At 37.3% G+C, this 25351-nt stretch overlaps 1 protein-coding gene across 3 annotated transcripts in view; it reads right to left on the bottom strand.

Moving 5' to 3' along the window:
* Dpyd (dihydropyrimidine dehydrogenase) overlaps positions 1-25351 on the bottom strand; it is a 706501-nt gene that overhangs the window by 511818 nt on the left and 169332 nt on the right. For all 3 annotated transcript variants that reach the window (XM_048352019.1, XM_048352018.1, XM_048352017.1), the window contains exon 7: positions 24871-24958. In XM_048352019.1, the coding sequence (XP_048207976.1) occupies positions 24871-24958 (88 nt within the window). The remainder of the gene's footprint in view (positions 1-24870; positions 24959-25351) is intronic.

The raw sequence follows: 25351 nt of genomic DNA on the forward strand, positions 1-25351 counted from the left end.
CTCATGTTCTCATTCCAGGTCACTTGTTGAAGCCTCCTAAAGAATTTCCTACACCTGACTCCTGTGAATACAAATCTGATCATTTTACTTCCAAATTATCTATGTGGCATCACCAGCTACTCTTGATACTCTTTGTTTTCTCAAAACCAGTTTGCATGTGGGGCTGGGGATATGGCCTAGAGGCAAGAGAGCTTGCCTCCCATACATGAAGCCCTAGGTTCGATTCCCCACCACCACATATACAGAAAATGGCCAGAAGGGGCGGTGTGGCTCAAGTGGCAGAGTGCTAGCCTTGAGCAAAAAGAAGCCAGGGACAGTGCTCAGGCCCTGAGTCCAAGGCCCAGGACTGGCAAACAAACAAACAAACAAAAAAAAAAAAAACAGCTTGCATGAACTCTTTCCATGTCATGTAGACATATGGCTGCTATACTTAGGTTTGATATCTTCTCTTAAAATGCTTCATTCTGTTTTGTGGTATATTTATCTACTTTTACCAACCTAGTAGCTCCTTGAGAGCAGGTTTCACCATAAATATTTCTATCTATTGCCAGTGCCCAGCCAATGGCATGTTCTCTTTCACTCTATGATATAAATGAGTAAAACTCTCACGAACATTTCCTCTTCTGATCTCTTCACTTATTCAACCATTCAGAAAAATTTGAAGGAGAACTTAGTATATGCACAGTACTAAGGTTACTATGGTCAAAGTGATACATGAAACTTGCCCTAGGTCAATTTCTAATTCATTAGCAGTGATATACACAATCATGAAGGGTCATCATAGGAATAAATATTTTCTTTCATAGAATTCTATTTATTCATAATGATGATTAGAATTTCTTAAATCTAGTTGTTCTGAAAAAGCATGTTCCTAATAGTTACAGTATCCAGTTTTGCCAGTTGCTTTGTAGAGGTAAGTCATATAAACAGATGGGTTCCAAAGCCACAACAGAAGGCTGGTAAAGGACCTTAACACATTGCTGCAAGCCTATTTTCATTCCTATTTTTCATTTCTACTGCTACTATTCTTAGAATAGTAGTAAATATAAAGGACTTAGATACATTTCATTTTTTAAATAATACATAGTGACAACAATAGATAATTTTACCTAAGCAACAATGAATAATTCAAAGTGGATACACACACACACACACACACACACACACACACACGCGCGCGCGCGCGCACACACACACACAGCTTAAATAAGCCTTCCTTAAAATACTATCCTTCCATTCATTAAATGCGATTATTTATCATACAACACTTCAGCTAACTAAAAAAGTGTTCAATCACAAAATGATAGATTACTCAAATCTCAAACCATAATAATTGCAATAAAAGTCTTATCTCTGAGTGCTCAATTAAGATCTCAAACCTTCTTTCTCTCTGAGCACTGTTGTTTTTAATCCTCTACGATGTATTCATCTTTACACATAAACCATATGTGCTCTTTTAATAGTTGTATATGATACAAAATTTGAACATTTAAGGAATGTTACACCACATTAAGTTTAACCCTCATTTATGTCTTGGATGATAGATGCAAGAATTCCAACTGAGAAGATTTTATGAACCAGCTAAATGATTTGTATTCAGAACAGCATTAAGAAAAATCCCCATGACAAAGTATACTTGCGCAAAAATACCCTGCTTGTGACACATCCGTTACAAGTAATGTGTTTTCATTTTTCACATGTTGCATCTCATTTATTTTATTCAGGCACACACATACTTAAATCGACAAGATACCACAAGCTTCCTATACCTTGGAAATAATAAATCACTGCTTGCAGATGCTTCCACCTACTGCAACGCTACTGCTCATTAATCAAACATTATCAGTTTCTATCAGTGCCCAGTGTTAAACAAGAAAGGTACTTCATTTTGAGTCCTGACTTTCATTCACTGGTTAGTCCCTGACCCACAATACTTACAGTTTATGCCTTAGAAATGTGAAACCTCCTACAGTGTAATGAATTTTGCAGGAAAAATAAAATTCTAAACAGTATTATATTTTCTGAACTCCACATTGCTTTATCCTGAGATAAATCAAACTGCATTTCTAAAATGTCAAGTAAATGTAATCGCAATAGCTATTTAAAATTAGGATCATAATAATAAGTTTATAATGTAATCTGTTTCTATGAGTATACCTATCACATCAAACTTTTAGAATATACATGCACAGATATAGATATATATATTATATTTTTAATTTAGCTTAAGCTATTACAAACTTTTCAAGAGACAAAGAAAGGTAATTTATATAGCTGCTGTAATATTTAAGCCTACAAAAAGAAAAATCGAGTAAAGTTAAGGTCAACTATAAAATCTTTCCTTTTTTCTTTTCTAAAGAAATGTGTTACAGAAAAATGGATCACCTTGAAATTTAAGAATTTAGGGATTATTTTATAGGTTGTGAATCACTAGAATGATAGGGTAAATATCCTGAAAACCAACTGAAGGACAAGTGACAAGAACCAGATTTTCTTATTGCCTTAAAAACAGCCTTATATTGCACAAATTGTCATAATACTCAATGTGAATTTAGGAAAAAGGAACTGAGAAACTCAAGGGGATGAATGGAATTGGTAGAGATGGGAAAAAGAATGATAGGAGGGGTGAAATTAATGAATATACTTTATACTCATAAATTCACCCAAATTTAAGCATATGCTTTCTATAGGAGAAATACTTTTTTTTTAAATCATGCATCGCTTATGTGAATATACCTTGAAAGATACTTGAATATCTGCATTTCCTAATTTTGTTCATTTAATTACTTTATTTTACTTTTTGCCAGTCCAGGGGCTTGAGCTCTGGGGCCTGGGAGCTGTCCCTGAGCTACTTTGGCTCAAGGCTAGTGCTCTACCACTTGAACCATAGCTCCACTTACAACTTTTCTGAGTGGTTTATTGGAGGTAAGTGTCTCACAGGCTTTTTCTTCCCAGGCTGGCTTCCAACTGTGATCCTCAATTCTCAGTCCTAGGATTACAGGCATGAGCCACTGGCACCTGTTAGGTCCTCTCCCTGAGGCTCCATGTAGATGCCCCCACCTCATTAAGTCGCCACCCAGTTACCTGGGTAACCTACAGACCTGGAGGCAGTTACCTCCCCTTTCCCTGAGGTCACCTCCTAATTCACCTGGCCACACCCCTTGCCCCTGCCCTAGATATAAGGCAGGGCTGGGTGGGGGTCACGCTCTCTCCCTTCTCTCCGGCCATGGATCATCTTGGCCACAGGCCAGCAGTTCGGTAATAAACTTTCTCTCCTGCCTGAATACTGCGTGGCATTCTCCTTTACCGGCTACCTACTTTAAAAAACCTAACAGCACCCAGCTTTACATTTCCTAATTTTAAAGTATTGACAATTAATTTTGCAATGAAGGATTTTGAAAATAAGTGAAATCTCACGTGATCACAATAAAGTGTGATGATTTTTTTAAATATGGTACAGCTTTTCACAAAATAAAGCATGCATCTCTTTTCCTTAGAAGCTGTGATATGGTGTTTTCCAGCTTAGTTTTACTACTTGCTTGCATGTCAAGCAGAGTGAGAGACATTGTGACTGCTTTTTCACTCCTGGAAGATGTGTGTGTGTGTGTGTGTGTGTGTGTGTGTGTGTGTGTGTAGACACTTCCAGCATCACTCACTGAAACATCCTGCATCCTAGTTTCAATGTGATAGACATAACCCATCAAGGACTTTCATAGGTTACTTTTGTTTTTTGGTAAAACAAGATGATTTCAAAATTAGCTTGGATAATGAGAATAAAGTCTGGATGTTTTAATAAAATATGTTAAAGTACTTAATTTTTAAAATTATTTTTATTTATTTATCTTTTTATCTCTCTTCCCTCCCTCTCCTTCCTAGTCACCAAGAAGTGGGCAACTTTATTTCTGTATGACCTTCTGTCATGTTATTCTACCTCATCACACTCCAGAAACAACAGAGCCAGCCAACCCAGATATGGGCAGAAACATCCACATTTATCAGCCAAAATAAACCTTTCCTGCTCTTGCTTTATTTATGTCAGCTATTTCATCACTGCAACAAAAACTAACACAATGTCTTAGTCCATTTCCAGAGATCGAGTAATTGACAAGAAATAGCAGTCCATGGAGCTCAGATTTCTGAGTGCTGATAAGCCCCTGATCATGATGCTGGCATCAGGTGAGGGCCTCATGTTGTGTGGGGGCATGGTGAGAGCAGCTGGGGATAGAGGAGCACTGGCTCTCTCTGTAAAGCCACTAATCCCACCATGAGGGCCCCACCCTTAAGATCTCATCTAACCATAATCAACTCCCAATGTCCCACCTCCTAATGCCCTCAATTTACAACACAGAAATTGGGGGGCTGTTGAACAATAGCAAGTGAGAAGTTTCCCTCTTCCCCCCACAACAGTGGCAGAAGTGAGATTTAAACTACATTCACAGTGATAGTCATTACTTTCTACTTGGGGTTCCTTGTGAGCTGCCACTGAAACAGAATTTTCTTTGGAAAGAAAGAGAGTCCTGGAAGCAGAGGAGGGCTTGAATGCATCTAAGGTTCCACTCATGTAGCCATGGGTGGGCCTTCCTAGGTCTTCCTGGCTGCTCAGCCCTGTGGAGCTCTCCCCTCCTGAAGGTTGGATAAGAATGGCTTGTTTCCTCTGACCTTGAAGATCTAGCAAAGGAGCTCCTGGCTCTGTAAGGAAGCAAGCCAAGCTAAGGGTGTTAGCATTTCCCTAGCCTCAGGTCCTCAGCTCCTCCCACTAGACCCCAGATCCACCCATACCTAATGAGCCACTCCTACTCACTACCTAACTATTTCCCCTTTACCCCCAGAGAGAGAAGCTGCCACCTGGATAAGGTGCAGACGCCATGTAGCTCCCTCTCCCATGGGAGATATGGCCCCACTAATAAACCTCCTTATGAACCTTCTCCTGCCTGTGATTATCACTGCATGGTCCTCTGGGATGGCCGGGACCTATGCTTTCATTGGTGCCGAAACCCAGGATAGGTACCCTGGTGGATTTGCTCCCTCATTTCTGGGGGTCCAAGCTGCACCCGGGACCTATTCTGCTGTCCTAAGCCCACCCAGATGACCACTGAGGTAACTTCTCCTGACCGAGCCGCTCTACTTCCATCCACCATGATAATCTACAAATTCGCCCTCACACCCAGGGTTAAGTGATCATCAAACCCGAGGGCTCGGATCCGATTTTCCGATTTACCGCAGGGCCACAAGGCTGTGGCTTCAGGGCCACACTAAAAGTCTTGGTGCCAAATTCCGAGCCTCACTCCAAATTAACGTAGCATAGGGCCACAGGGCCATGGCTTCAGGGCCACACTCACGCTCGGTCCGAAACACAGTGATTGGGGTGACGATCCCATTGCTGATTGTCTCCTACATTTCAGCTGACCAGACTAATACTGGGGACGCTTGGTATTTAACTCCTGAGCTCCGCTAATCACTTACTGGGAGTGGCACAATCTAAAAGCTGCTCTTGAGCCCAATCTTACAAACTGGAATATTTTACAGGACTTACACAACTTACATGAGTACTCGGGCCGATGAAGTTCTCTCTCTCTCTCTCTTTCTCTCTCTCTCTCTTTCTGCCTCTCTCTAAACTCTGCCTGCCTGCCTGTGACCAATATTTGTTTAACATCTGCTTTAAAAGACACAATGAAAGGCTTTCTGTTCTTGTTATTGATGTTTGTTAAGCTTAGAGATTCGGTTAAGTTCTGCTTGTTGTTGGCTAAATCCTGTTTTCTCTAGCATTGACCACATGGTGGACAATAGAATTGGTCTTAGCAAGCGGCATCTTGGTTCCATCAAGGTTCCAAAAACTTGAAGGTGGAGCCCACCTATCCCCCAGGTGATGGGCATGCCAAATTCCTGGAGGCTGGGTAGGGATGTGGAGACTTAAGCTCCCGGTAACCCTGCCCCCCCCCACCCTGAACTCTGTAACTGTGGCCTTACAATTCAAATGTGCCTTGCAATTCAAATGCTCAGAGGTGAAGGTGTCTTGCTGTGAGCCTGCTAAGGCTCTGACCAGCTCTGCTGCCATTACATCGTGCCAGGTGTCTGTGTTCTGTTCATGTCCTGTCTCCCATCTCTTGGACCTTCTCTGGATGTAGCATCCCACTTCAACTCTCCATTGGAGCTAAACTGGTTTCTCAAAATGTGGCTTCTCCATTTCCTCGCTGGATAATCTGTGAAAATTTTTGTTTGCCAGGAAAGGTGTTTTTTTTTTTTTCTAACTGACCATGTGGTTCTAAAATATGGGCAAAATAATATCATTTTGCCACTGGAATTCCAGAAAACTTACATGGCCAATTAAAAAAAAAATTCTAAGCGCACCCCAAAGATTGTGCACAACTGTCTGTATGTATGTCTATCTGTTGGTAAAACGTGTAAAAACCGGCATCATGGTTTCAAAATTACTTGCTTTTGACTACTATTTTAACTTACTTTAAGTCTTGTGTTAAACTGATCTTTGCAGCCTGTGGGTGGAGACACAGTGAACAGCCTGGAGGCAATCCTGACTCTTATCACCAGACTCCAAGCCAAAAGAAAAAAACCCGGGTTTTAAACCCAAACTGATTATGTTTGGGTGCAAGCAAATGTGTCTAAGACATCTGATCCTGACAATTCTTTGGTATAGACTCAGATTTTGCTTCTCCATTTTTCTCTCCTGTCTCTCATAAACTCTTTAAGATCAAGGGACCAGAGTCAGTTTGGAACAAGTGTGCAAATGTGGCTCAATTTTCTGACCCAGGATTGATATTTTGCTGTATAGGATGCAAGTCGACATGTGTGCTAGCTGCATGGACTGTGGCTGTCCATGGCTACAGAAAGCTGCCTCCACAGTCTGCTCCCAAACTGCCTGGTTTCACTACTAGTGATTCATTATTCTCTTTCTCTTGCATGGAAAAGCATCAGAGTTGTATTTGATGGCCACAGGGTTGCATTGGGGTAGCATTGGTGTCTTCCCCCTCCATGCCTCAGAAACTGTAGTGGCTGATGGCAGAGAACAGACTTTGTTGGCCTTTGGTCTGTGTGGATTTTGTGTCAAATGTCTTTAACCAGTCTGTGTAGAAATTTGCAGGCAACCCAGCATGAGGTGTGACAATCTATCCAGGGGACTCTGAGATGCCACTACAGCCTCACCCAGATCCAACCCATCTCTCCTGCCTGCCTCCATCACACCTGATTAACGAAGCCTGCTGATTCAGAATGGAAGACACAGCCACCTCAGATCCACTGAAGCTGAGACTTTTACATTCCCCTGACCCTTTGCCCTCTTGATTGTTATTCATTTGTGCTCTCTTCCACTTGATATGATTCGATTTGATAGCATATGGATCTCATTCAGTCTGCTGTTCTCTAAGTATTATGGCAGAACTCTGGCAAGTATTTATTGTGGTCAATTCTCAACAAGTAACCGGTAAGCTGTACTCCTATTGTTCTCCTGTTGCTTTAATTGGAAATAAAAAGGGCTTTTATGGCTAAGACTCCTGGGATTGCAGTTTGAAGCCAGTCCGGGCAGAAAAAAACATCCCTCTAAAACTCCATCTCCCAACTAACCAGCAAAGAGACAGACTGGAAGCTTGGCTCAAGAGAACCAGCCAAATGCTGAAAGCAGCACTGTGGCTCAAGTGGTGGAGCACTAGCCTCCAGCAGAAGTGCTCAGGGACATTACCCAGGCCTTAAGTTCAAACCCTGTGAATGCCAACAGAGACAAGCTATCCAAGCAATGAACACCTAGACCTTCAGGACAAGGTCAATCCTGACAACGAGGAACCATGGAGAGGAGTAAGAGGAGATGAAGTCTTATCTTAAATGGGGTCAATTTAAACTTGCCCTTAAATTAATCAAAATTAATCAGAGCTGGGAGACCAAGAGGAATAGTTGTTTACCCACCTAATGTCCATACCTGTCCATTTTCCATCTGGACAGAAACTTGCATTCTTGCCTTTGTTACTTGCTATTTGTGTAGATAGATAGATAGATATAGATATAGATATAGATATAGATATAGATGTGCCTCTGGCTGGTTACTCCCAACCCGTCCACTATCCCTAAACACTTCCTTCCTGCCCCCAGTCCAGTTATTCCTCCTTCCTTGTAATGGGCCACAATTGGGTTTATGTTCCAAATGGAACTTCTCTGGCTTGTGCCCAGGATGTGTTCTCCCTCCCATGTCATTCATGTTAACTGGTCCTGTGGACTTGTAAGCCTTTTTCCTGACCTTTTCAAGTCTCTTTTAACAGGATAACATCCCTCACTCAGGATGCCACCTGGGAACTTGCAGTTCAAGGCCATCCTCTTACTACACTGCTTTGCCCAGTGCAGATCTGGACCCTGAAGACTCCAGACCCAGTGACTCCTTGATGTGCCCAAGCTGCAGGAGGTAGCCAGAGGAGACCATGGCACCCATTGGCCCTGATAACCATTCTCATGGAAATGATGAGGACTTTTACCAACCAAACTGGATGGTACCAGGCCAAATGACGAATCAGGGACCCCTGACTACTTTGCCCCTTTTCAGCAGGAAGTAGCTCCAGAAGAAACAACCTCTGCCCATACTCCCGGCCTGGTACCCCTCCTCTGTTATTAATAAACAACAAATGGGGGAATGTTATCATTTTCCTAGCCTCAGGTCCTCAGCTCCTCCCACTAGACCCCAGATCCACCCATACCTAACGAGCCACTCCTACTCACTACGTAACTACTTCCCCTTTACCCCCAGAATAAGGTGCAGACACCATGTAGCTCCCTCTCCCATGGGAGATATGGCCCCACTAATAAACCTCTTTATGAACCTTCTTTTCCTGCCTGTGATTATCTCCATATGGTCCTCTGGGATGGCTGGGACCTATGCTTTCAAAGGGCAGACATTCCAAATACAGAAATCTCTTTCCAGTGGGCCCCTATGCTTCTGGGTCCCAGACCTTCACTTGCATAAAATGCTCAGGCCTCCTGGTCCCCTTCACCATATGACACACCATGGAGAGGTGGTAGCCAGATGCCCGCTCAGCCCTTGTGGCAAAGGCATCCAGGCCCTGCCGCTGAGGCAGCCAGTCAAGGTGGGAAACACGACCACCATGCCTGAGCCTTGGGCCTGGAGGCTTTGAGCTACCTAGTGCAGGACACCCAAAGGGAGGAGGTACTGGCAATTTAGGCCTCAGTTTTCTATCTGTGAAATGAAGATTAGTAATAGCATCACAGAGCTGGAAGTTCACATGACTCTAAAGTACTTAATTCTTTTAATAGCTGAAGCAACCAAATTAGTGCAGTGCACATGCATTTGAATATATAATGCACTGGCATTTGAGTCCCTCCCACACTGTGAAACAAAAATGCTAAAAAGATAAAATGAAAAGAAAAAGAGACAAAAAAAAGAAAAGGAAAAGCAAAGAAATATTGACTTGAATGTATTTCTTTGGGGTCTTTAGGGGAAAATAGAGTGAAAGGGGATCAGTAACCTCTAGAAACGAAAAAAAAAGAACATGTTTTTCTCTTTAATTTTCAATGAAAATGGCTGCTCAAAAATACTATGTTTTCTCTCAGTCAGTAAATGTTTACTGAGTTCTTAAGTGCTCAGTATCTCAGTTGCAGTAATCAAGAAAGTTTTTCACAAATGCAATTACTTTTTTAAGAAAAAGTCACTGCTGGCTCATATTTCCTGTAACCCCAACTACTCAGGAAGCTGAGATCTGAGGACTGAGGTTCTAAGCCAGCTTTGGCAGATAATCTCCAAAAATTTATACCTCCAATTAATCAACAGAAAGCCAGTAATGGGACTGGAGCTCAACTGGTAAAATGTCAGCCTTGAGCAAAAATAGTAGGACATGGTATCTGAGCCCTTAGTTCAGCATCAGAATTGCCATTAAAAAAAAATAAATAAAATGAATAATAGAATGTACAGAAGATAGTAGGAACTCTTCAAAAATCTGAGACCTATTTTTGCCATCTTACATTTATATTGTAGATCAAAACGCACCATTTTCTAGTTGTTGTAGATCTCTGCTCAAATGTTAATAACAATTTTTATGAAACAAATGATTGAGCCCAACTTTCATATTCTAACTAGAGAGAAGTTAAACAATTCAGGCTGAGAGAGGGAATCAAAGGGTCTGGCTACTGTCGGGTAGATGGGGAACTCAGCACACTCTCCACTCTTCAGGTTTGCCTCCATTCTTTCACAGCTGCTTGGTAGTCATGGAAGAAGATTCTTTCTTTGGATTACATTATTACACCTTTCCAGTCAATTCAGGATTCAGTTTTCTTGAATATGTTCAATCCAGTCAAGATGGCTTGTGATGCTCTCTGTTTTGCAGCTATTAAACTTTTATTATTTCTCCTCTTTCCTATTTTTCCCCCTTTGGGGGCATAGGGTATTACCAAAAAAAACCCAAAAACACTATTATTTTCATTTCTATAGCAATCCAAAAGAAGGATGCGCTTGTGCTGGATCTAACAGCTAAAATGAGAACCCTATTAAAGCCATTTTAAAAAATAGCTTCCAAGCTTATGAGATGTGTATACTGCTTTGCTATAAGGGAATTTTGGGTTTTCTTTTTCAAAGAGTGTAAAAATATGGAGTTAATTTCCAGGCATCGCTTTCTTTTCTTTGTTCTATACATAATTCTAAAAATAAACCTTTAGTTTGATTCAAAGTTAACTGATTTTAAGTGTACTGCACAATTATATTCTTCAATGCTTTCATAGGTAAACAGCATGTCAGTAATGTACAAGGCAGATAAATCAGCCATAGCTTCCTGTAGGTGCACAGTGACTAAAAATTTTTAAAGTATTAAAATTTATGAGCACACCTGTGATCTTAACTACCCAGAAAGCTGGAGTGTAGTTCAAATCCACCCCAGGCAGGGAAGTCTGTAAAAATACTTATATCTAATTAACCACCAAAACAAACAAACAAAAATCAGGAATGGAGCTGTGGCTCACATGTTAAAGTGCTAACCTTGAACAAAATATTTCAGGACATAATCTAGATCCTGAGTTCAAGTCCCAGGAATGGCATAGAGGGGGAAAAAAAGGATATTCACACTTGCATTTTTCAAATTAAGCTTCTGATTTCTGAATTTCATAATGTTGCTGCTCAATTACCTCACTCCTGTGACTTTTGAAACTGTTAATAGCTCCTGTGAGAAAATGTTATGTAAAGCACAATTATTCTTTGAATATTCAATGACAAAAATCAGTTCTATTTTCAATGCACTGTAAGGGCACTATCATTTATCTTCCTTACCATCATGGGTACATATAATATGTAGATAATTCCTGAACAAGGGACCCATTGGGGTCAGGGAAAATTAGATTCTATTACATTTTGTGTACCAGAAATTTGGTACAATTGGAACCAAAAAATACAGCATCAATAACACATTCCAAATAAAACTATCTTCATTGAATTAACAATATGGAATATTACAAAGTATTGTTTTCTAAAGTCTATCCATACCCTATGCTATAAATCTACTAACCATTAACATTTTTCTAATTTGAATTATTCTTGAATAATCATTAAGGCACATAGCAATTTATGCTTTTGTATTTCAAACATTTTTAAGACTGGTGTTTGAAATATATGTGTAGGAGCACACCTACAGGAAGTATACATTGCTCAGCTGTTTATGTATATTCATAAAATTCTACTAGCTATTCTCATATAGTACCTATAGTTTGCAGGAAATAAACTAGAAAAATAAGATCAACAAATTGATCCCTCTCAAATTCAAGAAAGCTTTTTGTTTGGTAATATATAAATTCAGTTCTTAATGCTCTATTAAACATTTCATTTATGTATGTTTAATTTTAGTTTCATAAATTAATCTATGTATCTAAATATACATTTTAATGTCCTTTGCTACTAAAGGAAATGAATATGAGACAATGCTTTGAAACAAATTATAAAAATGATTTTACATAATTTACAAATGCTGATCAAAGCTTATGAACTTAAAAATTGTCAATACTGACATAACATAGCTTTATTTAGTTGAAAATAAAGATATTTGGCTTACTTGTATACTAAAAGTTAGCTTGATCCTACATATATCTAATACTGGAAATACTGGAAATCTAATATTGGAAATAATAAGGAATGGAAATTTAAGTGTAAAAGAAAGATTGTACAATTCTGATAGCTACTAATTAAGTGCTCACTTATTTTCTAATATTCTCATTAAATTCCCTGACATGAAAGAATGAGGAAAAAGACCTGAGTATTTAGAAATATATAACAATTAATTCAGTTTTCACCTATTGAAGCTCTCATCATCTCTCACCTAGTCTCCAACTTTTCCAGTTTGGTCACTTTCAAACTCATTTTCTATGTAGGACTTTTATGCTATTAAAGCTTTCTGGTCACTTCCCATCTTCAATAGAATGAAATTCCAAGTTACTTAGCATGCTATGCCTATTTCTCCAGTCTAAAATGTTAACAATCAGTGAGCCATAGGCCCCAGTAGCACTGCACATGGAAAGCTGACAAGCTGAGCACTGATCATCTCCCTCATTGAACTTTCTTTCAGGAATACTCCCTTCCCCCACTTCTCTTGTCTTGATGTGTCTACATCATCCATTCATCTCAGTGAAAACATTGTATCTAGATAGTCTTCCTGGACTCACCCTCTACCCTAATACATTCTTTCCCAGTTAAAGTCACCATGGTAAATGCTGAATGTCTCCCCTGCACAATCACAGACTCTGACCATTCTCAAGTCATTTCATCTGTCATTGCATGGTGTTTCAGTTTTGTCACTGCATATCCAGTGAAGGTTTGATTTTATTTTCATGAAGTCAAGGAAAATGTTTCCCATCACAGAACATGATAAATGATTGTTTTTGATTGACTGTTTAAATGTAAGATGATTGGATATATCCAGGTTACTTGGAAATTAGCATTCTTTCGATTTGGGGGAGAGGTTCTGATGATCCTGTTCAGGTATGAATAGTTTGTGAGGACGATGGTAGTCTCTGTTGCACACATTCAGTGCTGAGAATTCTTTGGTTAATGCAATTCATCTTAATAGTTCTAGTTTAAGAAGATCAATTCATAGTGACAACTATTTTCCATGCAATGAATATTGAACTATTGTTCTTTAACATATGGCTAATTAAGTCTTTGGCAGAAATCAGAACTCTGTTTCCTTCAACTGAAGTTTTGGCCTAAAGGCCTAAAACAGATGACCTCATTCCTCAAAGTAGCACATGTGATTTTTTAGCTTGCTTGCTTGTTTTACGCTCAATTGTACAGTGCTATGTATGTGACCTGGAATAATTAAAAGCATAAGAACTCAAAAGCTTTTGAATGAAACCTAAATGACATTGTACTTTATGGGATTTTATATGTTTCTTTGCTTTTTATTTCTTTCTGTTCACCCAAACTCACCCATCCCCACCTTACTATATTAAATACTGACATATAGCCAATCACTTTTTTAATAAAGCTAGCAAACAAAGCTTGGATACCATACCATAATGTGCTTAAGGATGATTTTATCTTTGCCTTTCACCTTATAACATGTCTCACAATTCTTTGTAATAGTTATGTCCTTTAATAGCCTGGTGGCTGATAGTATTCCTACATTTAAGCATCCCACACATCTTCTTACTAAAGACTAAAAGCTTGTTACAATGCTAGGGCTCTTATACTGTAGCAAATTATATGCTTGACATAATAAGATACTAAATGTATTTATTTACTGACCAGATAGAATTAATTCTCTTTCAAAGCAATTAATGATATCTGAGTACAACATATAGTTGGATGAAACTGGCTTAATCCAGATATATGTGTGTTCGTCTTTTTCTACTTGCTTGAAGGACTAATATTTTTAAATACTTCCCAGTACATCCATTTGATAAAGAGACATTATTTCCAATGAAAGAGTATTGAAAATATTTTTGTTTTAATTGTAAATAAACCACCTATTATATTTTTCATTTGTTTTTGCCCTGTTGTGGACCAAAACCCAGGCCCTCATTCATGCTATGCAAGCCCTGTACCACTGTGTTTGCCCCAGTCTACCACCTGCCTCAGCCCCTTGCTTCAGTTACAGATAAGCAATGAAACTAACTTAAACAAAAGTATCATCCCTACTTATCCCCTATGTTTATATTATACAGCTAATAATAACAACACAAAGGCAACACTGATACAATTTATTCTAGTGTATGCCATTGATCAAATCTCAGTTGATACAGCTGATAGCCCAGGTAAAGAAACATATGCACAAAATTCTTATAATGTTCTGCCTGATTATATCAAAATAACAGTTTATCCTCAAAATGCTTATATTTTAGAAACAGGTATATCTGTGTAAATATAATTAACTATTAATTTCTTAAATTTTTCAATTTTTATTTATTATTGTATCATTTTATTTATTTATTGCATTCTCTTTCGATTTTTCAAAGTATCACAAAGGCAGTCTTGACTCCACATTTCAAAAATGTTGCATTAATCTTAAATTGAATGGATTTTTATAGAGGATCAAATGCATATTTAGCTTACATGTGTTTTACTCACCTCTGGATATAGTGAAATGACTGCATTGCTATCAAATTGCAACAACTTAAAACTAACAAAACTTAGATGAGATACAGTAATAGTGCGGGTACAACCACAGGACGGGGATAAAAGAGGATCATCAGCAACAGAAGCTACTGTTTCACATGGCATGTTAAAAGTGATTACAACAGTGATATAATAGCCGTTTCCATAACATGGAGTTCATTTCACTTAGCATCATCTTATGCATTCACACTGGATACTGTATATACTGTGTAAAACTGTATAAAAGGAGATCGTAATTCTATTTTAAAATAAAATTGGATTACAAAAAAAAACTAACAAAACTCAGAAAATCTCAGTATTAAGACATATTTTTGTTCCATCTTCAGATGAGTTTATGTCTAATTAAATTTTCAGTAGGATATTTCACATAGCTTTCAACAAACTGTGTTACATAACACTCATTTGTATTTGAATCCTGATGACCAATATGCTTGCCTAAATAGGTACTATTCCAACCATGTTCTCCATTTATTTCCCTAAGCAGAGCTGTGAGAAGAACTGCAGTGTGGAGACTTCTTGAAAACTCCTGGTAAATAGATGCTAATTGTTAGAATTCAGAAGGAAGAATGGAGATAGAGGGGGGAAAAAAAGTCAGGAAGAAAGGTCAATAGGTTTCACAGACCAACTGGCAGATAAAAAAAACAAAGAAACTTTTGTGGGGGTGTGTATGTGAATGAGTGTTGCATTTTTTGTAGTCACTCACAAATTGATAAAAAAAATCATACAGTAATCATCATTTTAAAGACATACCTTATCTTATACCTCATAGAAAACATATTTCTAATTTTAAAAAACTATTGCTTCTGTGATTTTAATTTTCATGTGTATTCTTTTTGTTTGATTGTGAAATTAAGTATGTACTGGTTTACTGACACATCCATCAAAAGAATGAAAATATCACCTTTATCTAAGATATGATGTAAACAGTGTAAATATGGCATCAGGCAAAGCATATATATATATATATATACATATTTATACAAACACTATACACACATATATAATATATATAATTGTGCCTTTGAAAAAAGCTATTAACTAAAATCCTAAGACATAAAGGGCTTATATAGTTATATGTGCATATTAATATATGTATACATAAATGTATATATGTATGTATAGGTAAATTATATATATTATCTTCAAGTTTCTGCTGATAATAGCAAATAAAAACTAAATTAAGGCTGGACAGCAAAGACTCATACCTGTAATTTTAGCTACAGAAAGTCCATGAGACTTGTATGTCTAACTACCAACAAGCTGGAAGTAGAGCTGTGGCTCAAGTGGTAGAGTGCTGGCCTTGAGCAAAGAAAGCTCAAGAACAGCATCCAGGTCCTAAATTCAAGCCCAAGACCATCACACACACACACACACACACACACATACACACACACACACACACACACTACATTTTGATACTCATTATATACTACTTCATAGGCAATAGGACAATACTATTAAAACTTTAAAAACACTTGCATGATGTGGAGAAATTATATCTCTGGTGCATTGCAAACAGTGCTGTGAGGTGGTTTCTCAAAAGACTAAACATAAAATCAACAATGATTTAGTCCTTGTTTCTGACTATATACTCAAAAAGACCTGAAGCAGGAACTAGAGATACTTGTACGCCCATGTTTACAGGAGCTTTATTTTAAATACACAAAAGGCTTAGGAATCCAGTATCCATTCATAAAGGAATATATAAACAAACTGTGGCATGCATTTATAAAGAAACGCTATTTAACCTTAGAAAGGAAGACAATTCTGACAAGTACTGGAACATGGATGGAACATGAGAACATAATTATAACTGAAATGAGCCCTTTGTAAAAAAAATATTGCATTATTCTATTTCTACTCAGAATAGTCAAAATCATAGGTCTATTGTTTAATTTGTTTATGATAATACAATTTGTAATATAAAAAATTTTCCATGACAGATGACAGGAATAGCAGGTTTGTGTAATTAATAGTACAGAAATATTCAATAAAATCAATTAAGATAGTAAATTTTATCTTATGCAAGTCTCATTAAAAGTATCAAAAACAAATCTTAAAAAAAATTTGAGAAGGGACAAATCTTAGAATGCTAAGTCAAAAGTCAAAGTTGGGGCTGGGGATATAGCCTAGTGGCAAGAGTGCCTGCCTCGGATACACGAGGCCCTAGGTTTGATTCCCCAGCACCACATATACAGAAAACGGCCAGAAGCAGCGCTGTGGCTCAAGTGGCAGAGTGCTAGCCTTGAGCGGGAAGAAGCCAGGGACAGTGCTCAGGCCCTGAGTCCAAGGCCCAGGACTGGCCAAAAAAAAAAAAAAAAGTCAAAGTTGACTTTTCAAGGCTAGGTATGATGGCCTATGCCCATAAGCCCAACTACATGGGAGGCAGAGATAGATGCACCAAGGTCTGAGAATGACATTGGGCAAAAACTGATCCTGCAAATCACTGAAGAATAAAAGTGCTGGGAGTAGGGCTCCTAGCTGCTGACAAGGTGAAGTTTGGGAGGAATGTATTTTGAGGACAGATTGGATAAGAGACTCAAGAAACCCAAGATCTACCAATCAAAACTGGGGTGGGGTGGTACATATGTCAAATGTAATTATGAGGATCACGGTCTAGGCTGGACCAGGAATACATTCAACACCTAATTCTAAAGTAATGAAAGCAAGATAGGGATTGGGTATGGCTCAAGTGCAAGCTTAGCAAGCACAAGGCTGAGTTCAACTCCAATGAAGAACTGAGACATTTATCAATAAAACCTAGACCATTTCTCAACAAAACATAGATATTCAGGCTAAAAAAAAAACACCATATAAATAATTTTTATAAGAAATGGAAGCACACATTAAAGAATATAAGAATCCCAATCCAAGGAAGTCATTTTTAAATTAAATATGAATCTCTCCCTATCAGTTGAAAATGTGAAAATCATCTTTGGCTGATTAACCCAAACATCAATATCGTTTTCTCCAAATTTAACTCATGAATTGAAAGTTGGATTCCTCTGAGCAATTCAACCAAAATGAACATGTTCCCTCTGTGTAAGTTGGTGTGAGGTGGGGGTGGGTGTGAACACAGCCTCTGATGTGCACAGATCTGCCCATCTGCACGCCAGCTGGCATAGCATGGCTAATCAGATGATAACTTGCAGCAAGATCCCACACATATTTGGAGATAAGGAAGTAAATAAATCAAAATTTTGTTGAAAAAATTTAGACATCTTTTTAATAGATTTACCTGGTTATTTCAAATGTATGAGCTCAAAGAACTGCTAGCCCATGGATGCAAGTAGCATGAAAAGGGCATTATCAGAGTTTCTTCAGATTCTTCTACTCACTCATTTGTTTCTGTATCTAATGATTGTTTCTTTTTACTTTTAAAATCATCATTTTATCACATTGTAATATCAAATTAGTAATACAGTAATAATAATAATAATAATAATAATAATAATAATAATAATAGGCAGGCCAGGGCACAGTCCTATAATCTCAGCTACCAGGGATGTGGAAGTAGAAGGATTATAAATTCAAGGTGATCTTAGAAAAAGACAATGGGACACAGTTTCAAAAACTAATGAAAACATAAGTTCTGGGGACATGGCTTAAGTGTAGATAGATAGATGGATAGACAGATAATAGATAGACAACAGACAGACAAAATAGAAAGACAGACAGACAGGTAGATAGACTGATTATCCATGATCTCTAGTCCCTTAGAAGTAAGCGAAGAATCTCCTCCCCAAACCTTAAAACAGGACCAAATTCTATATTCAGAGTAAAATAAAAAATAATGAAACAATATTAGAATAAGTGGTAATCACCAAGTTACAGAAGAAGACAGGATCTTGATTTGTACAGAATTTGTATATGGAGTCATCTCAAAATCAAGGAAAATACTTTTGGGACACCAAGATATTTACAGTATTTATGAGCCAGTCCAAAAGGAGCCAGCAATGCTCCCCTCTAGCAAATCCAAGATGGAGAGTAATGCTTTTGATTTTCTGCTTCTGTGAGAATTGGAGTGGGGAGGGGACAGTACTGGGGGTTTTCAACTTAGTATTTTGGGCTTGGCTGGCTAGAGCAATATCACTGAGCCATACTTCCAGCCTATGGGGTTTTTGTTGCTGTTGTTTTAAGTGATGTATTTCTTGTCAAAGTGATGTACAGAGGGGTTACAGTTTCATATGTAAGACAGTGGTATTAGAATAAGATCTTGCTTTCCAACCAGGCAGGTACCAAACTGTGATCCACATATTTCTGACCTCCCTGCCCTTGCTGGGATCACAACAATAAATTCAACTCCCATCATGAAGATGGATTTTCTTGTACTTTTCTACCTAGGCTGGGATTGAACTAAGATCTTCCCAACCTCAGTCTTCAGCGTAGTTTGAGATGACAGGCAAGTACCATTATGTCCAGCTATGGAATTAGAAGGAATCTTGAGGATTTTTCTATCAAGGCTGGCCTCAATCCATGATTCCTTGATATTAGCCTTCAAGAAGATAGAATTACAGGCATGACCCACCAATTCAAAGCATCTTTTTATTTTCTTTTGCATTTTTAAAAAGTGATCAAGCTAAGCCAGGCTCTGGTGGCTCATGTCTGTAATCCTTGTTACTCAGGAAGGGGCTGAGATCTGACGATAGCAGTTCTAAGTCAGCCAGAGCAGGAAAGTCCCCCAGGAGACACTGTGGTTCAAGTGATAGAGCAGTAGCCTTGAACACAAAGAGGCTCTGGGATAGTGCCCAGGCCCCTAGTTCAAGCCTCACAACTGTAAATAAATAAATAAATAAATAGATAGATAGATAGATAGATAGATAGATAGATAGATAAATAAATAAAGAAAATGAAGTGACCAAGCTGCAGATTACTATGTTCTTTCTATAGATATGTTAATACTATCAAAGAATAATTGCCTTCTATTTTATCTCCCTATGGGGCTTTCTATGAGTTCATTAATAAATTATTTAATGAATTCAGCTGGAATTCTATTTCTCTCATTCTCAAATTCTTGGGAGCCATCTCACGATTATGACAGAGCACTTACAAGTGACAACAGATCAAACATTATTACAAATAAAAATAGATTGGTGAAATATTCATGATTTTTTTGCTTACAAGGAAGTCAGATTTATAATTTTAAACATTAAACAATCTATTCATAATTGTGAACACTGACTAAATAATTTCAGTCTTTATCTGGGGACAGAGGTAAAGAGGATGGCCTGGAACCTTTATTACATTTGCTTCTAAATAGAAAGCGTATGTGATTACATACAATTTAGAATTTCCCAATAAGAAGCTAATTAAGAGAAACTTTTTACAGAGAAGTCTGGCTCTATGAAGGCACAAGAGATTTAACTAAGGGCCACACAGTAGCAAATTCAATACCACAAATTTTCAGTGAATTTTCTTAATTGCAATTATGCCTTATTCACCTGTTATAATATTTGGGAGTCTTCACATTAAAAAAATGTTTCTTTCTTATGGCAACTGGAAAAAAATGGTGGTAATCATGTGAAAAGTGAGGCTAAATGGAAGGTGTAATTCTTATTTTTTTTTGTTGTTATTTATGTGGTACTGAGGAATTCAATCCTGGGCCTCATATATGCTAGGTAAGTACTCTGTCACTAAACCACATTCCTAGAACCAGAAGAAGTAAATCTTTCAGAATACAAGTTTGCCATTTTCAAGAGTATTAAGGAAGAGATTAAGTATCAATCAGAATTTCAGTTACTGTGTTTGCAACATTTGATGTTGAAGTAGGGAAATTCACTAAAATACTCTTACTCTCTCCATAAAATTAATTTTCTATGTTTACTGGGAATTTACTGGTTTCTTTTGCTTTTCTTATACTTAATTTTCTTATCCATAAAAGAGTACTAATAATTACTGAAGTCATTATTCTTTGGTATTTTCTTTTCTGATCAATTCTTTAATGTAAAAAAAGGAAGAATTATTGTAATCACTTATTTGTTTAAATAATCAAATACAGCCATCCAATATTTTGAAAAATCCTTAAACAGTGGATAATCTAAGTCTATTTTTGACCATGACTGTGTGTATATTTCAGTAAATGTATCCAAATTTTGGAGCTTTAGTACCAATTTTATTTTAGCAGTACTAGGGACTGAAATCAAGGTCTCTTATTTACTAGGTAAGTGCTCAACCACTAAAGCCATTCCCTAATCTTAGAGCCTTTAAAAAAGTATCTCAATGATTACAAAGGCAGTGTTAATGTTGAGTGAGACACAAAGCTTTTTCTCTCTAGTTGGAAGAAACTAGGTCTTTCATGGCTAGGCAAACATAACTCTTTCAAACTCCCAATAGTAACGCATACAATAGGAGAGTTTCCTTGATTTGACTCTACTATAGCATCAATGAGGGTAAAACATCTAAAATAACTTTTCTCCATTGATATCATAAACAATATTTAAAAGTAGGAAACATACAAATACACAGAGGATATCACAGTTTTTCCACTGAACAATTCTAAGGTATAAGTAAAATTTCTTTGCATTCACATAAAATAACCGAAACTAGGAGAGCAGTATAAACATGGGAAATCATCACCATGTTTATGAAGTTGTCTCTGTGGCCAACATGAAAACACTAAGAAATTCTTGTCTGTAAGTAGGTTTCAGATCTCAAATGTCAAACACCAATGATAACCCAATCCTGTACAGAAAGCTTTTTCCCATCTGTAACTTTCCTTCCTATATCAGAAGGGATTTTATGGGGATTCTGTCCACTCAGCAAACAGCTACATTTCCCAGAATCCTTTTCTGCTATGTCTGTTTTATATTATCAATTTATAGACAGCAGGATCAAAGTAGGAGTGGCATTTACAAGTCCTATATCATACCCCTAAGAGGACTATGTCTGTTTTCAGGAATGTGGACATGAAGACCATCCACAGAACAAAGATGGACATGATACATGAAAAATGGTTCACAGGGTTACATAAGAGAAAAACAGGCACACAGCCGTCAGGTACTGGTGGGTCACACTGGTAATCCTATCTAGTCAAGAGTCTGAGAGCTGAGAATCACATTTAGAAGCCAGCTTGGGCAGGAAATCCCATGAGATTCTCATTGCCAATCAACCATCCAAAAGCATGTAGTATAGTTGTGGCTCAGGTGGTAGGATGACAGCCTTGAGCAAAAAAGCTGACACTGCCCAGGCCCCAAGTCCAGAATTTTTGCATAGGATTTCATCCTTTATTTTGTTCCTAAAGCAATGAAATGTACATCTCAAATAAGACAAAATTCCTATTCTACCAAGCACTCTTCCAAACTCAGTGGGAAAGTGTAGAAAAATAAATGAGTGAAGTTTAATTACAATATAGAGCCGAAGTTAATGAAGGAAAGCATGTGAGTTTGTGAGCCTGTCCAAACACCAACAGCTATATGGTAATAGAAAGGTCATAAATTCCCCAATGGACAATCAGGAGTGTCAAATCAACATTTCCTACATGATACAGCAACTTGCCTTCCCCACGCTAAAGCACTTCCTTTTGACAAGATGAAAACTTTCCCATACAGATTTCATCCAAAATTCTGAAATAGAACAGAATGGTAATCCTCACCTTACTAGACCAAAATGTCAAAAGAATCACCTGTCTGTGGGATATGCAAAAATAAGTGTGAAAGGACTCCACTTTCCCAACTCTGTAACCACAGTTCAGTTAAACGGAGAATATTGCTTTGTGTATGGTAAAGCATGGACAAATGACCCCTGTTTGGTGCTTTGTGGAATGAAATAGAAAACCCTGAAATATGTTTGATTCATTTGGATAAAAGTAATTCATGAATTGTTTTGTTGAATGGTAACTCTTTTGTACAAGTAGTTACTTAATGACAACAAGAACAACTCAAGAGTTTTCAATTATTTACTCATTTGAATTCCATTGATACTTTGCTTCTATGTAATTAATTGACACCTATTTTAATGTATTGGCTAATTACTTGGTCCCTAATGGGAAAGTTCACAGGGATGTATGCAATCCTATTAATAAATGCTTCTCAAATATTAGAAAATATAGCTTTTATACATAATTGGTATGAGAAGGCTGGATAATAAATTTCAAAGTATTCAATAAAATTATCAATTTTTTTACCCAATACCTGACTTATTACAAGCCAAGTATTTGTGTGTGTGTGTGTGTGTCTGTGTGTCTGTGTGTCTGTGTGTCTGTGTGTCTGTGTGTCTGTGTGTCTGTGTGTGCTGGTCCTGAGACTTGAACTCCTGACCTTGGCACTGTCCCTGAGTTTTTGTGCTCAAGGCTAGTGCTCTATCACTTTGGCACACAGAGAAATTCCTAGTTTTTGGTAGTTAATTGGAGATAGGTGTCTCACAGATTTTATTATTATAATCAAATGAAGATCATATAGAAAAATACATTAGGAACGTTAATTCATCAATTCTTAATTAGTAAACATAAGAGAGGATTTTATTCTATGACCCTTCTTTCTATAGAAGAGTCAGAGAATGGAATGAAAAATACGAATAATGATTATACTCACAAGTTTTTGAAAGGAACAAGATTAAAAACTGACTCACTTCACTTAGTATAATTTTTTTCAAGTCCTTCCATTTCCTTACGAATGGGGCAATGTCATTCTTTCTGATAGAGGCATAAAATTCCATTGTGTATATGTACCACATTTTCCTGATCCATTCATCTATCAGACTCAAAGAAAAATGGACTCTATGGTCTTCCTCAAAGGGAATAATTAGCACAGGTTTAGGCTAGTCACAGCAGAGGATTACAAGAGCCTAATAGCTATGTCCTTATGAACGCATAAGATGATGCTAAGTAAAATGAACTCCATGTTATTGAAACGACGGTTATATCACTGTTGTAATTACTTTCAACATGCCATGTGAAACCGTAGCTTCTATCGTTGATGATCCTCTTGTATCCCCTTCCTGTGGTTGTACTCGCACTATCACTGTATCTCATCTGAGTACACTGGATACCGTATATACTGGTATTAGAACTAGGGAAGTGAAAAGGAATATCAAAATCAAGAGACAAAGCATAAAAAGACAAACGACTCCAAAAGCAACACTTGGAAAACCATTTGGTGTAAACCAACTGAAAAACTCATGGTGGGGAGAGGAAAAGGGGGGGGGGGAGGGGGAAATGAGGGAGGAGTTAACAAACGGTACAAGAAATGTAGCAAAGGCCTAACGTATGAAACTGTAACCTCTCTGTACATCACTTTGACAATAAATAAGAAAAAAGACTCAGATTTAGAAGTTAAAAGCCAGTTCTAGGTTTATTTCCTATTCTTTAAGTTTTCCCAAAAATAGAGCTTTATGACAGAGCTTCTCTTTGACTTAGTATAATTTCTGCTAAGAAAATCTACAGCATTCTGATAAGAAAAATCTGGTACCTTACGATGCACTAATGATGATTTCACCCAAAGAAGCCATAAAGAAGGATTCCTCAGAGTAAATTCTACCCTCTGTGTGATCCCTTAAAGATGTGGGAAAGCTTTCATCTTTATGCAGATTTATTCCTCAGACATTCACAGTCACAGAACATAGATGACAGGAGATGACAAGAGGGTGAACCTTGTCTTAAAATAAGAAACAATTCATAAGAAACAATACATAATATCCAACCTCAATTTTTCAAAATATAATCATACTAGAATATATTTATGATATAGAGAATGGATTAAATAAAATACAATAACTAGAAGGAAGAATCACGAAAACTCAATATCCACAGAATATTTAGATGAAATACTGAAATGCAGTGCCCATGACCTGTTTCAGCTGTCCGTGAGATCTTCAGATCCATGACTGATCCTCTTTAAATTCAAACAAATGTGAAATACAAACAAAAAACAACGCTGAACAAAAGTGTTGGGAAACCTTCAGAAAATGAATGAACAAAAAATTTAAACAAAAGAGAAGCCAAGGCCAATAGCCATCTCTATTGTTCATTACCAATATACTCGATTGGATTTTCATTTAAAAGAAGTGATGTCCTCTTCCCTAATTCAGAGTTTCCATGGTGAGAAAGTTGGCAAGTAGAAGTCATGCCTGCCAACATGTGTTCAGAATGAAGCAGAATTAGTTACATAACCAAAACTTAAATATTTAGCCAATTAATATTAATGGTTACTCCACGGACAGGTGTAGATTTTATTAAGAAAAATGTCTGGAGGAGGTCATTCTTTTGGAATTTAAAATAAGGAATTTAAAGGAATTTGAAAATACACACAAGTAAAATTTTTTCCATGTAACTTGCTCACCTATTCCAATGAAAGCAGCTTTGTAGCCATTTTCCTTCAAGGAACTAAGGGTTAATCCATCCACTGCAAGGCTTCTCCCACAAACGATCTATATAAAACACAAAAGTTTGAATAATATTATTTTAGTATTTTATTCATAAACCTTAATAGTTAATATTAAAAAATCAGCCAAAATAATCTACCCACAGGAATTTCATAAATAATATGTGTAAACATTTCTGTCTTTTACTCTATGGGCTTGAATAAAGAAAAAGTTCATCAATAGAATACTAACATGGTTTATTTGAGAACCAAATGAAGAAGAAAAGCAAGTTTATATAAAAATATGGACAAGAATCTTTCCTAGCTTGTTGAGTATATTCAGGGAACTGTGCAGGGCAGTTTAGATAATAAAATAATAAATGAGACAAACATCTGGTTCCTTACCATCAAGTGGTGGCAGAAAATTAGCAGAGTTAAATGAAAGAGAAGGGTGAGGGAG

The sequence above is a fragment of the Perognathus longimembris genome, chromosome 7 (genome assembly GCF_023159225.1).
Source record: "Perognathus longimembris pacificus isolate PPM17 chromosome 7, ASM2315922v1, whole genome shotgun sequence".
NCBI lineage: Eukaryota > Metazoa > Chordata > Mammalia > Rodentia > Heteromyidae > Perognathus > Perognathus longimembris.